Below are 20728 nucleotides of genomic sequence, written 5' to 3' on the forward strand. Positions count from 1 at the left end.
GTTCATTCTTGCCCTTAATTTTATGCCATTTTGAACAACTTCCCTCAAGAAATTGAAGCTGGTATCTATTTAGTTTAGTTTAGAGATTGAGCAGGTAATCAGGCTCTATGGCTCACTGAGTCCGCGCCGACCAGTAATCAACCGTTCGCACCATAGAACACAGACTGTACAGCATAGGAACAGATTATTTGCCCCACACATTTGTGTCAAACATGATGCCAAATTAGACACTAATTGCTGGAGTAACTCAACAGGTCAGGCAGCAGCTCTGGAGAAAATGGATAGATTACGTTTCGGGCCGGGACCTTTGTTCAGACGGATTGTGGGGGAGGTGGGGGAAGTGGAAGCAAGAAAAGATGCAGATTACTCCAGCATTTTGTGTCTATCTTTGGTATAAACTAGCATCTGCAGTTCCTTTTTATTACATGATGCCAAATTAAACTGATCTCATCTGCCTGTACATGATCTATATCCCTGTATTCCCTGCACTTCCATGTGCCTATCCAAAAGCCTCTTCAGTGCCACCTTTGTATCTGCCTCCACCACAACATTGCCTATGCATTCCAGACCCCTAACACTCTCCGTGTAAAAGAACATGCCCTGCACATCTCCATTAAACTTTCCTCCTTTCACCTTATATTCTTATTACATCCACCGTACACACTCGGGGCAACTTACAGATTAACCAGAAACCTACTTGTCTTTGGGATGTGGGAGAAAGCCAGAGCACCTGTCAGTATCGAAAACCCACATGGCATGCAGGTGCAGCAGGCAGTAAAGAAACATGTTACAAAAAGGATTTACACACAGAGAGGTTGACAGGGTCTTGGTGAGACCACCCTGGAGTATTGCGTCAGTATCCAAATCTGAGGGGTCATACGATTACGGTAAGTGATCCTGGGGTCAGGAATTATGAAGAAAGACATTTGGTTTATACCCATGAGAGGGGATCTTATAGAACTGCTTACATTTAATCACAGGCTGATGCTATTTTTCCCTAGGGAAGTCTAGCACCAGGGGTCCCCATAATCCTAAAACCGAGATGACTTTTTTCACCATAGTGGTAATCTGGAATTCTCTGGTATTTGATTAGCCATCTGACGCTGAGAGGCAGCTTGTGGCTCGACCAGCTGGAGAGAAGGCACTTTGTCAGAACCATGATCAATTGCCTGGGTTATGGTCCAACATGTCTGCACCTAATTTCTATGTTTTTTGGTCGTGTGAATTAGCAATCCCACTGCCATTTTAGTTTATTGTCACATGTACCGAGGTACAGTGAAAAGATTTGCTTGCAACCAGTCAGCGGAAAGACTATACATGACAATAATTGAGCCATCCACAGTGTACAGATATGTGATAAAGGGAATAATGTTTAATGCAAAATAAAATCCAGTAAAATCCGATTAAAGATAATTTGAGGGTCTCCAACAATGAGGTAGATAGTAGCTCAGGACTGATCCCTAGTTGTTGATAGAATGGTTTAGTTGATGATAACAGCTGGGAAGAACCTGTCCCTGAACCTGGATAAATGTGTTTTCAAAGAGGGAGTGTCCAGGGTGAGATAGTCCTTGATTATACTGGTTGCCGAGGCAGAGTGAAGTGTAAGTTAGGTCAATGGAAAGGAAGGAACACCAAAATGCTGTAGAAACTCAGCGGGTGAGGCAGCATCTATGGAGCGAAGGAATAGGCGATGTTTCGGGTCGAGACCGGTTGGTTTACCTGTTGGTCTGGGCTGCATCCACAATTCTCTGCAATTTCATGTGGTCTTGGATGGAGCTGTTCTCAAACTCTTCTGTGATGCATCCCAATAAAATTGTGGCATGGTGGTGCAGTGGTAGAGTTGCTGCTTCACGGCACCAGAGACCGGGTTTGATCCTGACTATGGGTGCTGTCTTTGTGGAGTTTGTACGTTCTCCCCTTGACCTGAACGGGTGCTTCGGTTTCCTCCCAAATTGTAAATAGTTCCTAATGTGCAGGATAATGTTAGTGTGCGGGGATTGCTGGTCAGCGTGGGCTCGGAGGGCTGAAGGGCCTGTTTCCACACGGAATCTCTAAACTGAACTAAACTAAAATGCTTTCTACGCTGTATGTATTGAAATTGGTGAGAGTTGTTCGGGACATTCTAGACTTCCTAAGTTTTCTGTGAAAGTAGAAACATATCTTTAATAAAACAGGAATTCTTTGATTTTTTTAAACTTCTAACTTTGGTTTTATGCCAGCAGATTGATCAGATTATTTTTGTCATGTGCTCTTATCAGCAGCGATGGCGAGTCAGGATCCCAGAGTCTCTGTGACCAACTTGTGTCTCCAATGGCCTTGGCAGCCTGCACCAGGGTGGATTCATGCTTTGCCCCCTGGTTTGTTTCTTCCCTTGGTGTTTCATTACAGCTTGTTCAAATCGAACTTCACCTCTGCCATCATTTGGATCAACTGGGTACAGGTACGTCACCACATTTGCGTCTTTAGCCAGGCCATTCTCAGTTTTAATTAAAGATAGACACAAAATGAAGTAACTCTCAGTAAGCAATTCACCTCTCATGTCGTTAACTTCTATGAGCCTTGTGAGATTCTATTAATGCACAAAAATGAATTGCTTTCTTTTGATCTTGAAGCAGTAACAAAATGTAATCTTTAAAAATATATGCGGGGAAATAGACATCGCTGTGAATGCCTGCAGTTATCATTCATCAGTAATTGATTCCTTAGCAAAGATAGACGCAAAGTGCTGGAGTAACTCAGCGGGTCAGGCAGCATCTCTGGTGAAAAAGGATGGGTGACTTTTCTGGTCGAGATCCTTCTTCAGACTGAAAGTTAATATTGGCCATGGTGTGGAATTTCAGAGAGTAATTAAAAGTCAGCCACTTTGATGTGGGTATGTGGCACATAGGTACACAAAGTGCTTGATTAACAGCGGGTCAGGCATCGTCTCATTTTGGGATGGTAATCTTCCTCAGATTGGGTCCCACCCCGAGATGTCACCTATCCAAGTCATCCAGAGATGCTGCCTGAAGGGGCTGTCCCACTGCGGCGACCTAATTTGCGAGTTCAGAACAGCTTAGGAGAGTTTGAAAAAATGTCATGTTGAAGACCTCCTTCGATCTCCTTCGACTATGTTGAAGATTAGCTTCGACTAGCTTTGACTAGCTTCGGGAAAATTGGACACTGAATAGTCGAGAGTGAAGACAATCTCCTTCGACCTCCATTCGACCTCCCTTCGACTATGTTGAAGACTATCTACGACTACCTTCGACTACCCTCGATTACCTACGACTAACATGCCGACCTACTATGACCTACTTCGACTAAACCTACGAGTAAAAAAAGTATAGATTTTTTCCATGGCGACCTTTTTTTACTCGCGGGCATTTTTCAATACTCGAGACCTAGCTGAGGTCTCGAGTACACGGGGACTACACTCGAGCATGAAGGAGAGTTACAAAGACCTGCTAGGACCTCGTGTCGACCATGCTGCGAGTATGAGTCGAGGGCAAACTCGACAGAACTCGCGGATTAGGTCGCTGCATTGGGACAGCCCCTTGACCCGCTGAGTTACTCCAACACTTTGTTTTCTTTTTGGTGAACCAGCATCTGCAGTTCCTTATGTCAGCAGTAAGATAGTGGATCTCTTTACCTGAATGTAAATCATAAATCTGTGAAACATTATTATTCTATTCATATTGTACCTATTAAGATCAAGGATGGTGGGATTTGTTGGTCGGTGTGGGCATGTTGGCCTGTTTTCCACGCTTTATAACTGTATATCTCTATGCTTCTATAACATTGGTAATTACTTGAAATATTTATTTCATACCACAGCTCAAGCCAGTTGTCTCCAGGCATTCACCCCCGATGGAAAGCTGCCTTCTGAGCAAGAATACATGGTCATTTCTCTGAAGAGCCCAAACGTCTACTTGCGCCAGTGGTCTGATGGACCCGTTTGCCAAGAGCTCCAGTTCTCCACCATCGCTGAGTGCAGTGTGCTGGAGTACCGCAACCTCACCATGCTCAGCATTTTAAAGCCTTTGATTCTCCAAGGACAAGTGGCCATCAGCAACAGCTCTGCGGAACAACTGATAGACGGAAATGTGTTTGTTGATCCCATATTCATCAACGTGGGCCAGCACGTGATTCATTCCCTGGACACGGCTATCCGTGCGTGGAAGCAGGTACCTTAGAACAAGTGAAACTGTAACTGTGGCAACGCATCAGTTTTATTGATTAAAGTCATGGAGTCATGCAGCACAAATGTATACTTGGCGCCCTGCCCACAAAGTACGCTCCGACCAGCGATCACCGCATGCTAACACAACCCTACACTAGGGGCGATTTACAATTTAACCAAAGCCAATTAGTCTACAACCCTATCCGTCTTTGGAGTGTGGGAGGAAACCAGAAATCCCAAAGAAAACCCACGCAGGTCACGGGGAGAACGTATAAACTCCGTGCAGACAGCACCAACAGTCAGGACCCAACCTGGGTCTTTGGCACTGTAAGGCAGCAAGTCTACTAATGTGCCATTTAAGAAATTTGTCTGCACACAATGGCAGTCGTGGGATTGGAGCCTGCAGTGACTGGAGCCTTAGCTCGGCCACACTACCATGTTTCCCCATTACCTCGTCATGACCATGTTTGCCGTTGGTTGATGTGCGTGCCAACTCTCACATCTTCATTACAACAGTAGCTGCCTTTGAAAAGTAATGACATAGCTATAAAGTACTTTATGACTTCCTGTGATCAGGAAAGAGGCTTCTTAACTGGCTTTTACCTTGGAAAATTTAGTACAATGTTGCTTGTTTAGTTTAGAGATACAGCGCAGAAACAGGCCCTTCGGCCCACCAAATCCGTGCCGATCAGCGATCCCCACACATTAATATTGTCCTACACACACGAGGGACAATTTACACATACACCAAGCCAATTAACTTTCATACCTATGCGTCTTTGGAGTGTGGGAGAAAACCGAAGATCTTGGAGAAAACCCACACGGTCACGGGGAGAACGTACAAACTCCGCACAGACAGCACCTGTAGTCGGGATATATTCCTGGGTCTCTGCCGCTGTAAGGCAGCAACTGTGCACCATGCTGCCCGTTGTTCTGACATGTTGCAGAAATCTTTGGTATCTAAGACAGACGTCAGAGTAATACATTAATACCCATATCAATTATATAAGCACAAGTACTATAATTGTGTTACCCTAGATTAGGTCTGAAAAATCACCCTGACACTGTCTACAGACTGATGTGGATTATTGGTCGATAGACACAAAAAGCTGGAGTAACTCAGCGGGTAAGGCAGCATGTCTGAAGAAAAGGAATATGTGATGTTTCCGTCAAAACCTTTCTTCAGACTGATTGTCAGGGGGTGGGAAAAGAGAGATATGAAAAGGTACAAAGAACAAATGAATGTAAGGAATGCAAAAGGGCAAATCAAAGCCAGCAACGATGATTAAGGAAAGATGGAGCCCACAATGGTCCACAAAGTGATAATGGATGATACAAACAGTGAAACTCAGCAGGACAACAGTGAAATTAGCACGACGACCAGGGTGGGGGAGGGACAGAGAGAGAGGGAATGCAAGGGTTACTTAAAGTTAGAGAAATTAATAATGGTTGTAAGCTGCCCAAGCAAAATATTGTTGGCAGCTTTTATACAATGGGGTAGTCGAGGGCCTCTCGTGGTGACTGTATCTTTGACTCCTTGCTAAGTTCTTTCCCTTTTGTTTTCAAATTATGCTATTTTTCTCTCTTGAGAACAGAGAGCAGCTGGCTAACCTTGGCCGGCGAAAGCACAAGGCCATGCTCCTGTGAGTCTGGTGCAACTGGATCAAGTTATTCTTGTCGGCTGTGCAGTTTTCCCATGTGTCGTAGGTAGAGTTGAATATTCAGCAGCCAGGAACTGAATTGCAGATCCATGTCCTGGAACACAAAGTTTTATTTAATCCTGAAGGGCGGCAGGGCGGCGCAGCGATAGAGTTGGTGCCAGAGACCCGGGTTCGATCCTGACCACGGGGGTTGTCTAAATGGAGTTTGTGCGTTCGCCCTGTGACCGTGTGGTTTTCTCCAAGATCTCCGGTTTGTAAATTGTCCCAAATGAGTAGGATGGTGCTGGTGTACAGGGTGATCACTGGTTGGCGCGGACTCAGTGGACCAAAGGGTCTGTTTCCACGCTGTACTAAACTAAACTAAACTAAACTAAACTAAACTAAACAACTCCTGCGCAGTTCTATGGTAGCTTTTCTGCCTCAGTCACACAAACATCTATTAAACATGCTTGCCATTATGTTTTTCTGACTGTTTTCTTCCCGAGATTGCAAGAAATTGCAGAGAATTGTGGACGCAGCTGAGACCATCACACAAACCAACCTCCCTTCCATTGACTCCATTTACACTTCACATTGCCTCTCTGTTCTCCCCTCTCCCATCAGACAAGAGGTACAGAAGTGTGAAAACACACACCTCCAGATTCAGGAACAATTTCTTCCCAGCAGTTATCAGGCAACTGAACCAGCCTATTGACAACTAGAGAGTGTCCATGAGCTACTATCAACCTCATTGGAGACCCTCGGACACTCTTCTATCAGATTTTACTGGACTTTATCTTCCAATAAACGTTATTCCCTTTATCCTATATCTGTACACTGTGAATGTCTCAATTGTAATCATATATAGTTTTTTTTCCACTGACTGGTTAGCATGCAATAAAAACTTTTCACTGTACCTCGGTAAAAATGCCAATCTTGCAGCTTAAAGGCAGAATGCAGAAAAGCTACTTGGGACTGTTAAAGTTGTTTCCAACAAAACGAACAAACATAACTTTTTCGTTATTTTTTTTCCACCATGCTTGTTTAATGCTTTCAATGTTTCTCACTCCACAAAGGTGATACTTGAATTAATTTGATGATTTATTTGGTCAAACTGAATGCACAAACATTATAGTTCACCAGTTTTCGGAGTGTTCAGCTGCGATGCTGCGATCATGTTTCGGAGTCATACAAAGTTAAGCATCGAAGCCATTGCCAACTGTCGGGTCTAAGTCAGTGTATATATGAGACTCTCAATCTCCAGAAGGATCTTTTACTTTTTTTGTTTTAACAACTGTTTTGTTAAGCACTACGGAGGATTTGCAATACTGGTGTTGACAGTAACCAGCTTTTGTCAGTCATCTGAAATATTAATCGGAGTAGTCACATCCTTTGGCTTTCAAGCTGCGGTATTTACCACTTCGGCGAGTGGCTGCTATTTATCTAATGTGCACTGATGCTTTCTGTTCCAGAACCAATATCCAGAATCAGAGGAGTTGGTCTTCAGCCACTTTGTGATATGTAACGACACCCAGGAGACACTGCGGTTTGGCCAGGTGGATACGGATGAAAACGTTCTATTGTCTAGCCAGCACAGTCATCAATACAGTTGGCGCTCCCACAAGTCCCACCAGGTATTGCTAAACCTTGATTCCTGAATTAGTATTTGGCAGCTCTTTCTGGGAAATAAACAGCAGGTGCCTTCAAAGAACGATTAATTATAGCCGCAAGTTTAAAGCATGCCGTTGATTTGTAGAATGTCACTGATGTGCCAGTGCAGTTGTCACCATTTAGGGTGGTGGCGCGGCGGTGAAGTTGCTGCCTTACAGCGCCAGGGACCCGGGTTCAACCGGGTTCAACCTGATTGGATTCTCTCCGGGATCTCTGGTTTTCTCCCGCACTCCAAAGACGTACAGGTTTGTACGTTAATTGGCACAGTGAAATTGTAAATTCTCTCTAATGTGTGTAGGATAGTGTTAGTGAGTGGGAATCGCTGGTCGGCACGGACTCGGTGGGCTGAAGGGCCTGTTTCCATGCTGTATCACCAAACGAAACTGAACTAAAGTTCATTTACGGAGTGACAATAACAAAGGATTGCTTATCCTAAATGTTCCTAACGTGAAGCTATGGAAACAACTTTAACGGCCACAAGTAGCTTTTCTGCATTCTGCCTTTAAGCTGCAAGATTGGCATTTTTCCCCCTGGCTACTGTATAACACTAATGAGCATTCTCGCCTCCTTTCTCCCTATAGAACCTGTCATTATTGTTGAAAGGAAATTGCGAGAGGAAACATTATATTTCTCATAACACAGTTATGTAAGGTTAAGAGAATGTTGGCAAGCATGAGGCACTGATGTGTAACTTGGTTCACAAAACCATTTGTAATTCATTTCAGTTTTAAGCAGTCTCTCTGTGACAGTGGTGTTAAGGTGGAGTGCGCTCACGTGGGTCTTTAGTAAGGCTGATGGCGTAACTGTAAGGATTTTATCAACCTTGGTTCTGATTGATCGATTGAAAGATGCAGCATGGAGACGCGGCCCACCGAGTCTACGCTGACCATCGATCACCCGTTCATGCTAGTTCCACTTTATCCCACTTTCTCATCCACTCCTTACCCACTATGGGAAATCTACGGAGTGTGTAGAGAGTAGTTCAGAAAGTGGGATAACATGGAATCTTTGTGAATAGGTGATCAATGGTTCATGTGGACTCAGTGGGTCAAAGAACCACATGGGCCAAATAAATGGGTGACACAGTGGCGTAGCGATAGAGTTGATGCCTTACAGCACACACAATCTTGTTGATAAGATTTTAGATTTATAGAGGATGGGGTTACGTAGTACTTAGAAGCACACGATAAAATAGGCGAAAGTCAGCATGGGTTTGTGAAGGGGAGGTCTTGCTTGACAAATTTACTGTAATTCTTTGAAGAATAAATAGCAGGACAGACAAAGGAGAATCATTAGATGTTTTTTACTTAGATTTTCAGAAATCCTTTGATGAGATATCACACGTTAGGCTGCTTAGAAAGATGAGAGGTATCAAAAGGCAGATATTAGCATGGATAGCAGGTTGGCTGGATGGCAGAAGACAAAGAGTGGCAAAGACGGTGCTGGGACTCTACATCGTATATTAATGATTTGGACGAGGGGATTGAAGGTCTTGTGTTTGCGGATGATACGAAAATAGGTGGAGGGACAGGTAGTGTAGAACAAGCAGGACTCTGCAGAAGGACTTGGACAGGTTGGGAGAGTGGGCAGAGAAGTGACAGATGGAATATAATATAGCAAAGTGTGGAGTCATGCATTTTCTAAATGGTGTGAGAATCCAGAAATCGGAGGTGCAAAGGGACTTGAGAGTTCAGGATTCCCAAGTTCCCAAAAAGTTAATCTCAAGGTCAAATCGGTAATAAAGAAAGCAAACTCAATGTTAGCATTTATTTCAAGAGGGCTTGTATACAAAAACAGGATGGAATGTATAAGGCCGCATTTGGAATATTGTGAGCAATTTTGGGCACCATATCTGAGGAAGGATGCGCTGGCGTTTAAAAGAATGAGGGGGGACCTCATTGAAACATACAGAATAGTGAAAGGCTTGGATAGAGTGGATGTGGAGAGGATGTTTTCACTAGTGGGAGAGTCTTGGACTAGAGGTCATAACCTCTGAATTAAAGCACTTTCTTTTAGGAAGGAGATGAGGAGACATTTATTTAGTCAGGGGGTGGTGAATCTGTGGAATTCTTTGTAACAAAAGACTCTGGAGGCCAAGTCAGTGGATATTTTTAAGGCAGAAATAGATAGATTCTTGATTAGTACAGGTGTCAGAGGTTATGGGGATAAGGCAGGAGAATGGGGTTAGGAGGGAGAGATAGATCCGCCATGAATGAATGGCGGAGGAGACTTGATGGGCCGAATGGCCTAATTCTACTCCTATTCGTTATAACCTTAAGAGCTTATGACCCGGCTTCGATCCTGACTATGGGTGCTGTCTGTAGGGAGTTTGTACGTTCTTCCCCGTGATCTGCGTGTGTTTTCTCCGGGTGCTCCAGATTCCTCCCTCACTCCAAAGACGTGCAGGTTTGTCGACTACTTGGTTGGGAAAATTGTAAAGTGTTCCTAGTTTATGTAAGATAGTGTTAGTAAGCGGGAATCGCTGGTCGGCACGGACTCGGTGGGCCGAAAGGCGTTTCCGCACTGTATCTCTAAACGAAACTAAAGTAAACTAGAAGGGTTTCGGCCCTAAAAACGTTGCCTATTTCCTTCGCTCCATAGATGCTGCTGCACCCGCTGAGTTTCTCCAGCATTTTTGTGTACCTTTAAAGTAAACTAAACCCATTTCCGTGCTGTATCTCTATCAACTTGATCTGACCCAATATCTCAGGTGTTGGATAATTGAAATGAAATAGAAAGAAAAAAAACTGGGAGCACTCAGTAGGTCAGGCAACATCTGTGGTGGGAAAAATTGAATTATGTTTGAGGTCAAAGACTTACAATAAAACTAGAATATGTTGGAGATGAAACAGTTTCTGGGCAAGTGCGAAGGCAGAGAAAGCTGTACGGGCTGTGCAGAGAGAAAAACAATAGGGAATATCTGTTATTCTGGAAAATCAAAGGCAGCAGTAATAGGACATGGGAATAAATTAAAATGACAACAGCAGGATAATTTATTATCGACAGTCTGAAGTTACGGACTTGTGTTGGCAAAAAGATGATGTGCTGTTCCTCCAGCTTCTTCATTAGAACAATATGGAAGGCATGGCACGGTGGCGCAGTGGTAGAGTTGCTGCCCACTGTGCCAGGGAAACGGGTTTGATCCTGACTACAGGTGCTGTCTACATTCTCCCCGTGACCTGTGTGAGTTTGCTCCAGGTGCTCCAGTTTCCTCCCACACTCCAAAGACTTACAGGTTTGTAGGCTAATTAGCTTGATATAATAATTGTAAAGTGTCCCTGGTGTGTGTAGGATAATGTTAGTGTGTGGGGATTGCTGGTTGGTGCGGACTTGGTGGACCGAAGCACCTGTTTCCGCACTCTATCTCTAAACTAAACTAAACCAAGACTTTGGAGGATGAGGGGAGACTTGATAGAAGCATATAAAATTATGAGGCATAGATAGGGTAGACAGTCAGAACCTTTCTCCTGGGGTGAAAATTCCTGGGTCCAACACTAGAGGGCAGAGCTATAAAATGAAAGGGGGAATGTTTAATGGAGATGTGCGGGGCAAGTTTTTACAAAGAGAGAGGAAGGGACCTAGAATCTTTGATCTCAGGATTGCTCCCAGTACCTCGTGCTAGTGAAGGTAGTGAAGAACAGGAAGATAGGGGAAATTAATGTGTGGCTGAGGAGTTGGTGCAGGGGACAGGGATTTAGATTTCTGGATCATTGGGATCTCTTCTGGGGCAGGGGTGACCAATACAGAAGGGACGGGTTGCACCTTAACTGGAGGGGGACCAATATCCTGGCGGCCAGCTTTGCTGATGATATACGGGAAAGTTTAAAGTAGATTGGTGGGGGGGGTGGGATCTCGAAAAGGACAGAGGCACGTGTGAACGTAAAAGTTGGTATGGAGGGTGGTGAGGGAAAGGGTAGTGGACATAATAGGCAGGTGGATGGTGGAGAGCGAGGAAGGAAGGTTGGTTTAAACTGCACGTATTTTAATGCAAGGGGACTGACAGGTAAGGCAGATGAGCTTAGGGCATGGACAGGTACGAGCAACTGGGATGTTGTAGCCGTGACTGAAACCTGGTTAAGGGAGGAGCAGGACTGGCAGCTCAATGTTCTGGGGTACAGGAGCTTCAGGAGAGAGAGGGGTGAGGGAAAAAGAGGAGTGTGGGTGGGGGGGGGGGGGGGGGGGGGGTGCATTGTTGGTTAAGGAGGATGTCGCGTCAGTGGTCAGTGGTCAGAGGTGACATTACGGACAGTTCGTCTAGTGACGCTATATGGGTGGAGCAGAGGAACAAGAAAGGGATGATCACCTTTTTGGAGATGTACTACAGACCCCTGAATTGTCAACGGGAATTAGAAGAACAAATATGCCAGGAGATTGCAGACAGCTGGAGGTCAAATAAGGTTGTTGTAGTAGGGGTTTTTAACTTTCCTAATATAGACTGGGAAATATCATAGTGTGAAGGGTTTAAATGGGGTGCAATTCCACAAAAGTGCTCAGGAGAGTTTTCTGAAGCAGTATGTAGAGGCCCCCACATGTTAATGATGTTTGTGGTGGAGCCTTTTGGGACCAGTGACCACAGTTCGATTAGTTTAAGATAGTTATAGATAAGGACGGAGAGGGTCCACGTGTCAAAATGCTCCACTGGGATAAGGCCAACTGAGGGTATGATCGAAGATCTTGCTCAAGCTGACTGGAGGTTATTTGAAGGGTAAAGAACATCGGCCAAGTGGGATGTTTTTAAAAGTGTGCTGACAAAAGCTCAGGATAAGTACGTCCACGTTAGAGTGAAGGGCAAAGCAGGCGGATGTAAGGATTCTTGGCTGACGAGGGAAATTGAGACATTGGTCAAAAACAAGAAGGATGCATGGGGCAGGTATAGGCAGCTGTGATCAAGTGCATCCCTGGAGGAGTTTCGAGATATGAGGAGTAAATGAAAAAGGAGATCGGAAGGGCAATAAGGGGCCAGAAGATAGCGCTGGCGGGTAGCATTAAGGACAATCCCAAAAGATTTTATAAAGAAGGGGGACAAGGATAACTAGGGAGAGAGTGGGATCTCTCAGGAAGCAAAGCGGTTACCTATGTGTGGAGCCACAAGAGATGTGCAAGGTCCTCAATGAATATTTCCCTTCTGTATTTATCGAGGAGAAAGACAGTAGGACGGAGGAACAAGGGGCAGTCAATGGAAGTGTCTTGAAAGCAGTCAGTGTTACCGTCGAAGATGTACTGAAGGTACTAACGTGTATGAAGGTGGACAAATCTCCAGGGCCTAATCAGATATATCCGAGGACATTGCAGGAAACTAGAGAGGAAATTGTGGGAAACCTGGTTGAAATTTACGAGTCGTCCTTAAATACAGGAGAGGTGCCGGAAGACTAGAGATTGGCAAATGTTGTGCCACTTTTCAAGCAGGGCAGGGAAAATGCTGAGAACTATAAGCCGGTGAGCTTAACATCTACAGTTGGAAAGTTACTAGAGAGTATTCTGAGGGATAGGTTATACAGGCATTTGCTGATTAGGGACAGTCAGTATGGTTTTGTAGGGGGGAGGTCGAGTCTCACAAATCTGATTGAATTTTTTGAAGGTCGATGAGGGCAGAGCTGTAGATGTTGTGTGCATGGATTTCAGTAAGGCATTTGACATGGTTCCGCATGGTAGGCAGCTCTGGAAGGTTAGATCGCATGGGATCCAAAGAGAGATAGTTGAATGGATAGCAAATTGGCTCCATGGAAGGAAACAGAGGGAAGGTTGCTTCTCGGACTAGAGCCCTGTGTCTAGTGGTGTGCCTCAGGGTTCGTTGCTGGGCCCATTAATGTTTGTCATCTACATCAATGATTTGGTTGAGAACATACAGAGCAAGATTGGCAAGTTTGCTGATGATACAAATTTGAGTGATTTTGCAGATAGTGAAGATGGTTGTGAAAGATTGTGAAAGGGTTCAGAAAAGATTTCCAAGGATGTTGCCAGGACTAGAGGGTGTGAGCTATCGGGAGAGGTTGAGTAGGCTGGGTCTCTAGTCCTAGCACAGGAGGATGAGGGGTGATCTTGTAGAAGTGTACAAAATCATGAGAGGAATAGATCGTGTAGATGCACACGATCCGGAAGTGGCGGAGCTGCCCTAGCAGCTGTGGCTCGCCTGCAGTCCGTCTGTTTTTTCTTTTCTTTTTTTTCCTTTTGTCCTGTTTTAGTTTAATTTAGTTTATTTAGGTTGTGTATGTGTGGGGGTGGGAGAAACATGTTTTTGGTCTCTTCCTTCGGGGAGATGCGACCTTTTCTTGTCGTATCCCCCGTCTCCGTTTCCGTCTGCGCTGAAGCCTAATGGTGGAGCTGGCGGCCTCCAACTGGTACCAACCTCGAGGCTCCGGAAGCAGAGCCAGCTAGGACTTACCAGCGCGAGGCTGGCTGACTTCGGGCTGTGGTGGCGTTGCGGCGGCGGCGACCTGACCTGACTTCAGAGCTGTGGCGGCGATGCGGCGGGGGTGACCCGACTTCAGAGCCTCGGAGGCTTGGCCATGGGCCAGTGGACGATATCGTCGGGAGCTCGCAGGTCACAGGTTGGTGACCTGTTTTTCCGGAGCTCCCGCAACAACAGCTTTGTCCGCTGGACTGGAGGGTGGCAGCTTCGGCAGCTTCGACCGCCCTGGGCCGCGGAGTTTGAACCAGCCCGTTTGCGGAGCTCGGATTCAGCTGCGGGACTTACTTACCATCACCCGGCGGGGTCACAACATCAGAAGCCTGGATCGCCTCAGCGCAGAGGAAGAACAAGGAGGGAAGAGACAAGGACTTTAGGACTTTTGCCTTCCATCACAGTGAGGGGGCCTGGTGGACTCACTTAGGTGGATGTTAAATCTGTGTTTATTGTGTGTTTTGTTATTTTATGCTATGTTATGACTGCAAGGCCTGAAATTTCGTTCAGACTGAAAAGTCTGAATGGCAATAAAGGATACTTGATTCTTGATATGAGTCTCTTGCCCAGAGTAGGGGAAGGGGAAAAGATTTAATAGGAATCCGAGGGGTAACTTTTTCACATAAAGGGTAGTGGGTATATGGAACTAAGTTGCCAGAGAAAGTAGTTATGGCTGGGACTAACCCATTGTTTAAGAAACAGTTAGACAGGTACATGGATAGGACAGGTTTGGAGGGATATGGACCAAGCGCATGCAGGTGGGACTAGTGTAGCTGAGATATGTTGGCCGGTGTGAGCAAGTTGGGCCGAAGGGCTTGTTTCCACACTGTATCATTCTATGACTATGACCTTACCTCTTTCAAAAGCACGGGTGAATTCAGTTCATCAACGTCAAGGGTATACAGATGCATGTCAGAGTTATACAGCACAGAAACAGGTCCTTCGGCCTAACTCGTCCATGGCAACCAAGATGTCCCATCTAAGCTGGACCCATTTGCCCACGTATATCGCATTTCCCTCTAAACCTTTCCTATCCATGTACCTGTCCAAGTTTCTTTTAAACACGCTTGTTGTACTTTCTCTCGGTTTATTCCATGTACCTACCACCCTCTGAGTGAAAATGTTGCCCCTCAGGTTTCTAATAAAATCTTTACCTTCTCACAAATCTAAGTCCTCGGAATCTTGATTCCTCTACTGGGTTAAAGACTCCGTACACTCCTATCTATTCCCATTATGATTTTATACACCTCTGTAAAATAATCTCTCAGCATCCAGCGCTCCAAGTAATAACGTCCTCACCTGTGCAACCTCTCCCTGTAGCTCAGGTTCTTGAGTCCTGCCAACATCCTCATAGATCTTCTCTGAGCTCTTTCCAGCTGTTTTCACCTCTTGCCTTACATCTCCTTCTGTAATAGATTCTCCAACACGATTCCAAAGCTCTTCCGCGGTGCATCCCCACTCCAAAGCCTTTGTAAACACAAATGAGTACAAATGTTGGGATGTTATGTTGCAGTAATACAAGAGGTTGGTGAGGACACATTTAGAGTATTGCGAAGAGAGATACAAAATGCTGTCGTATCTGAGTGGGAAAGGCTAGGGAGAAGGAATGGGTGACATTTTGGACCAAGACCCTTCTTCAGACTTTCAGATCTCGACCTGAAATGTCACATTCCCTCGCTTTAGAGCTGCTGCCTGGCTTGCTGAGTTACTACAGCATGTTGTCTATCTTTGGTGTAAACCAGCATCTGCAGTTCCTTCCTGCATATTTAGAGTATTGTGTTCAGTTTTGGTCACCAAGTTATAGGAATGACGGTATCAAGCTTGAAAGGGTTCAGAGAAGATTTACCAGGATGTTGCCAGGACTCAAGGGACTGAGCTGCAGGGAGAGGTTGCGGAGGCTAAGGCTTTATCCCTTGGAGCGCAGAAGGATGAGGATGATCTTATAGAGGTGTACAAAATGATGAGAGGAATAGATCAGGTAGACCCGCAGAGTGCTTTGCCCGGAGTAGAGAATCAAGAACAAGAAGACGTAGGTTTATGGTGAGGGGGTAAATATTTAATAGGATCCTGAAGGTTCATTTTTTAACGCAAAGGGCGGCGTGTGTCTGGAATGAGCTGCTGGAGGAGGGATTTGAGGCATGTGCTATTGCAAAGATTAAGAGACATTTAGACAGGTTCATAGATCGGACAGGTTTAGAGGGCAGGTGGGACTAGTGTCGATGGGACATATTAGTCGGCATGGGCAAATTAGGCCAAAGGGCCAGTTTCCATGCTGTGTGACTCTAGATGCATCCAAAACATTGCTGTCCATTTCCTAACTTACACCTAGTGTTTTATAACTGACACCTGTGTGCATCTGATATGCCGTAGCTCAATGCAATTCCCCTTAATTTATTTTTTACATAGAGGCTGATAGATTATTTGCTCTATCTATTCTACTAGAGTTGACTTGGTTGGATTCATTGATGATATATCTGATCTGTTGGGATAGCATGCAAAAACATGGATTTTCACTGTTCTCGGTACACATGACAATAATCAACCTAAACCTAAAACAACTAAGCCAGAAGCTGCAGATTACAGCTATAAGAAAGAAAATCCACATCTGAATTTTAATAAAGTAATAAAGCTGAGAAACGTTTTGCACAATCACAAGAGTATTATATTGTGCTAGAACTATAAAAATGTATTTTGAGAAATTGGAGTTGCCAGTTATTCCGCACTTAGAAATTATCCCATCAGAATACTAGAATGGAATAATGGATACCTTGTGCCATAATGAAATGCCACAAATATGTTAGTCAACAAAGATTATTTTGAATATTTACTTATGGTTAAGTATGGCATTTGGACATAATTGTTTCCATGCTAAATAAAGTGTTTAATAATTCATAGTGGATGAAAGATGGAATTAAAGCCTCAAGTGTGGACAAGCCCCCAGAGTGTTAGATTAAAAGAATGTTAGATGACTTCATAGCTATAAAATTATTTTATTTCTCTTGATAATTCTGAACTTGCCAAGTTACTGAAGTTTCAGAACATTTAAACCAGATCTGAAGATAAATGTGAAATAATCTCTGCATTTGGAATCAGTGACTGCCCCAAAAGGCTCTAGTTCATTCTTGAGTTCCACCAGGGAATAAACTGAATTAGGAAAGGGGTCTCAGATACCACATACTTACAGTGGGAAAGAAAATGAAGTTATTCAATGTGAGCATCTTATGTTTCATATTATACAGGCATCGCACAATAAAAGGGTGTTGCTTTATATATATATTTAAAAATCTTCCCATTCTGAATGACCCCTTTGCAAATGATTATTTCATTATGTTAGCTGTTCACAAGGATTCTTCTATTAGGCTATTGTGAGGTCACTCTGCAGAGTACCTGCCTGGTATATGTTCTTTTGACAAGTCTCCAAAATTGTGGCTTGAACAATGATAAACGCTCCCCTTGTTATTTTCTTAAACAAGCAGTGAACTCAAAAATAGATGTTGTGGTTGGGGGGGGGGGGGGGGGGGGGGGGGGGGGGGGATGGCACATCGCTAAGGGAACAGCACAGTGGTGCAGTGGTAGAGTTGTTGCCTAACAGTGCCAGGGACCCAAGTTCGATACTGACTATGGCTGCTGTCTTTACGGAGTTTGTACGTTCTCCCTGAGACCCCGTGAGTTTTCTCCTGGTGCTCCAGTTTCCTCCCACATTCCAAAGACATATAAGTTTGTTGTTTAATTGGCTGCAGTAAAAATTGTGAATTGTCCCTAGTGTATAGGATAGTGCTAGTTTACGGGGGTGATGGCTGGTTGGCCCGCTCAGTGGGCCAAAGGACCTCTTTCCGCACTATATCTCTAACATCTAAAGTAAACATCTCTTGCACCAGTTTTGGAGTATCACATGCTGGGAATTTTCCTGTAAAAATGTTTAAGGATATAATAAATTGTCTGAACTTCTGGCAGTGAATTTCAGCCACTTTGCCCAATGCACGCAGCATACAGGGCCTTTTCTCTTGCTATAATAGTGCGGCATTCAACATGTTGAGCAGATACACTTAGGATGGACAACATTCCAAATTGGCGACCTAATTAGTTTGCATTTAATCCAATTAATTTCTCAGACGTTCTTTCAATGATAAGAGACGCATTTCGTATCTACCTGAGCAGCAGCGATCAAATTTATTTTTCTACATCCCCCCAACAGCTTTACGAGGATGTTGCCAGGACTCGAGGGCCTGAGCAAGAGGGAGAGATTGAGCAGGCTAGGACTATAAAAGTGTACAAAATCATGTGAAGAATATATCAGGTAAACACATAGAGTAGGGGAATCAAGAACCAAAAATCAAAGGTTTAAGGTGAGGGGGGAATGATTTAATAGGAACCTGAGGGGTAACATTTTCACGCAAAGGATGGTGAGTGTATGGAATGAGCTGCCGGAGGAGGCAGTTGAGGCAGGTACTATTGCGACATTTAAGAAACATTTGGACAGGTACATGGATAGGACAGGTTTAGAGGGAGATGGACCAAATGCAGGCAGGTGGGACTAATGTAGATGGGACATGTTGGTCAGTGTAGGGCTGAAGGGTCTGTTTCCACGCTGTAAGACTCTATGACTATATAACATTTTGAACATCCAGTTGGGAATATGTGCTAATTCTTCTTTGTGGTAAGAACCAGCAGTCTCTTACTTTCTCAGCCAGGTCATTTGTGCATTCTCCATATCCGTGCCACATGCAGTAAAATCTTTTTAAGTGAAAATTTATTCTTTTCTATCCTGTACAATAGGGTAAACTGCCCTAATCTTTATCAAATAGAGCCTCAATGAAGATGGTGTTTTGTCAGCTCGTCAGAAAGAAACACAAGCTTCAAATACGATCAGTCCCAACAATTAAGCTTATACTATGCTTCATTTTCTTTTACCAGAACCATTGTTTAGTTTATAAACACAGTGTGGGAAGAGGACCATTGGCCCACTGGGTCGTCAAGACCAATGATCACATGTACACTAGATCTATCCTCCACATGAGGGGCAATTTACAGAAGCCAATTAACCTACAAACCTGCACGTCTTTGGAATGTGGGAAGAAACTGGAGTACCCGGAGAAAACCCATGTGGTCACAGGGAGAATGTAGAAACTCCATACAGACAGCACACGTAGGCGGGATCGAACCCCGAACTCTACTGCTGCGCCACTGTGCCGCCTGTTGTTGTGTTGGTGTAACTTTCCTGTGTTTGTATCTCTTTTAAGCTACATTTAACTGTCTTGTTGCCTGCAATCATGTAATTGGACAGCTTCCGAAAGAGCAATCAGCTCCGCCATTGTTTGTCAGTCTTTCATTAAAAGAAATGTGTGGCACGGTGGTGCAGCGGTAGAGTTGCTGTCTTACAGCGCCAGAGACCCGGGTTCGATGCTGTATGTTTGGTGATGTCTGCATGGAGCTTGTATGTTCTCCCTATAATCTGCATGGGTTTTCTCCTGGAGCTCCGGTTTCCTCCCACACTCCAAAAACGTGCAGGTTTGTAGGTTAATTGGTTTGGTAAAAATCGTAAAGTTATCCCTAGGATAGTGCTAATGTGCAGGGATCGCTGGTCGGCAGGACTCAGTGGGGTAAAGGGCCTGTTTCCATGCTGTATCTCTAAACTAAACTAAAAATATAGACTTCCACTTGCTTCTGTGTAGATCCCTTGGACAAAGTAGAGCTTTCTCTGTCTTGGGGTATTTCTTCCGATATATGATGCTTATGTGAATGGAAAGGTAATAGATTACAAGGAGCAGTACATGGAAAGCCCAGCGTGGTGCTACCCTTGTCAGGCGCACAGAAGCGGATGCCGAGGACATTCATAAATCGTGACTTCTAAACCAACAGTGAAATTCAATGCAGGAATGCTGTGAGGAAGTCTTTCAACTGACATAAATGGCGTCTTATTCAATTAAGCTCCTGTACAGCCAGATTTGCTATTGTAGTCTTGTGAATACTTCCAGTTTCTCTTGAATTTGTTAGCAAAGCATAAATTTGAAAACAACACTGAATCCACAGACATCTGCTCCAAGGCCATGGATTGTCAGCGAAAAGCTTTCCTCCCATCCTGTGTTCTGTAAAGTCTCAGTCCCTTTCACTCATTCTGGCATTTCTGAAATAATCTAAAATTACATCCCAAAACATCTGAAGTTTGTTCTTTATTTCACTTGGCTGCAGTAGACTTTTCCTTTTTCCCAATTTCTTGTTCCCTAGTTCTTCTTGATGACCTGAATCCCCTTTCTCCACCACAATTTTGACAACCCTTCTTTCCTAATATAGATGGATACAACAGTTGGCATGTTTGTCATAGTCATAGAGTCATACAGTGTGGAAACAGGCCCTCCAGCCCAACTTGCACACACCGACCAACATGTCCCATCTACACTGGTCCAACTTGTAGACTAGGGCATGTTCCTTTAACATAATGACCTCACCACTACTAACCACTCCCCATATCACCAGTATAATTGTAACCTCCACACCTCTAGATCGCTCTCTAGCTCCGGTGAAAGACCACGGACAGCTAGGGCAGTAATGTGTATGAATAGTGTGATCAGTAATAAAACAGTAGTGAAGACATAGTACGTTTTGACTCGTCTTTACAAGGTGTCATAGTAGTACCTTGCGCCTCCTGTTTATCGGGTTTTATTTATTTTTCGCCCAGTTCCCTACCCTTGAGTGTTTCTCGCCCGTGTCCCTACCATGGCCAACTCTTGTCGCAAGCCTGATATGCTGGTCTTTGACTCCGACATTGCCCATCGGTGGGCTGTCTTCCGACGCGATTTTGAGCACTACATCGCTATTGCCCATCCTAATGCCACCCCTGCAACGCAGTCGCACTTG

General features: G+C 44.4%; 1 protein-coding gene across 6 annotated transcripts in view; it reads left to right on the forward strand.

Annotated features, from left to right (window-relative positions):
• LOC129696443 (intermembrane lipid transfer protein VPS13B-like) overlaps positions 1 to 20728 on the forward strand; it is an 811841-nt gene that overhangs the window by 717000 nt on the left and 74113 nt on the right. For 5 of the 6 annotated variants that reach the window (XM_055634334.1, XM_055634333.1, XM_055634339.1 and 2 more), the window contains exons 41-43: positions 2259 to 2440; positions 3817 to 4166; positions 7275 to 7436. In XM_055634334.1, coding sequence (XP_055490309.1) covers positions 2259 to 2440; positions 3817 to 4166; positions 7275 to 7436 — 694 coding nt within the window. The remainder of the gene's footprint in view (positions 1 to 2258; positions 2441 to 3816; positions 4167 to 7274; positions 7437 to 20728) is intronic. The other variant, XM_055634338.1, reaches the window with a different exon arrangement.

Source organism: Leucoraja erinacea, chromosome 4 (assembly GCF_028641065.1).
Source record: "Leucoraja erinacea ecotype New England chromosome 4, Leri_hhj_1, whole genome shotgun sequence".
Taxonomy (NCBI): domain Eukaryota; kingdom Metazoa; phylum Chordata; class Chondrichthyes; order Rajiformes; family Rajidae; genus Leucoraja; species Leucoraja erinaceus.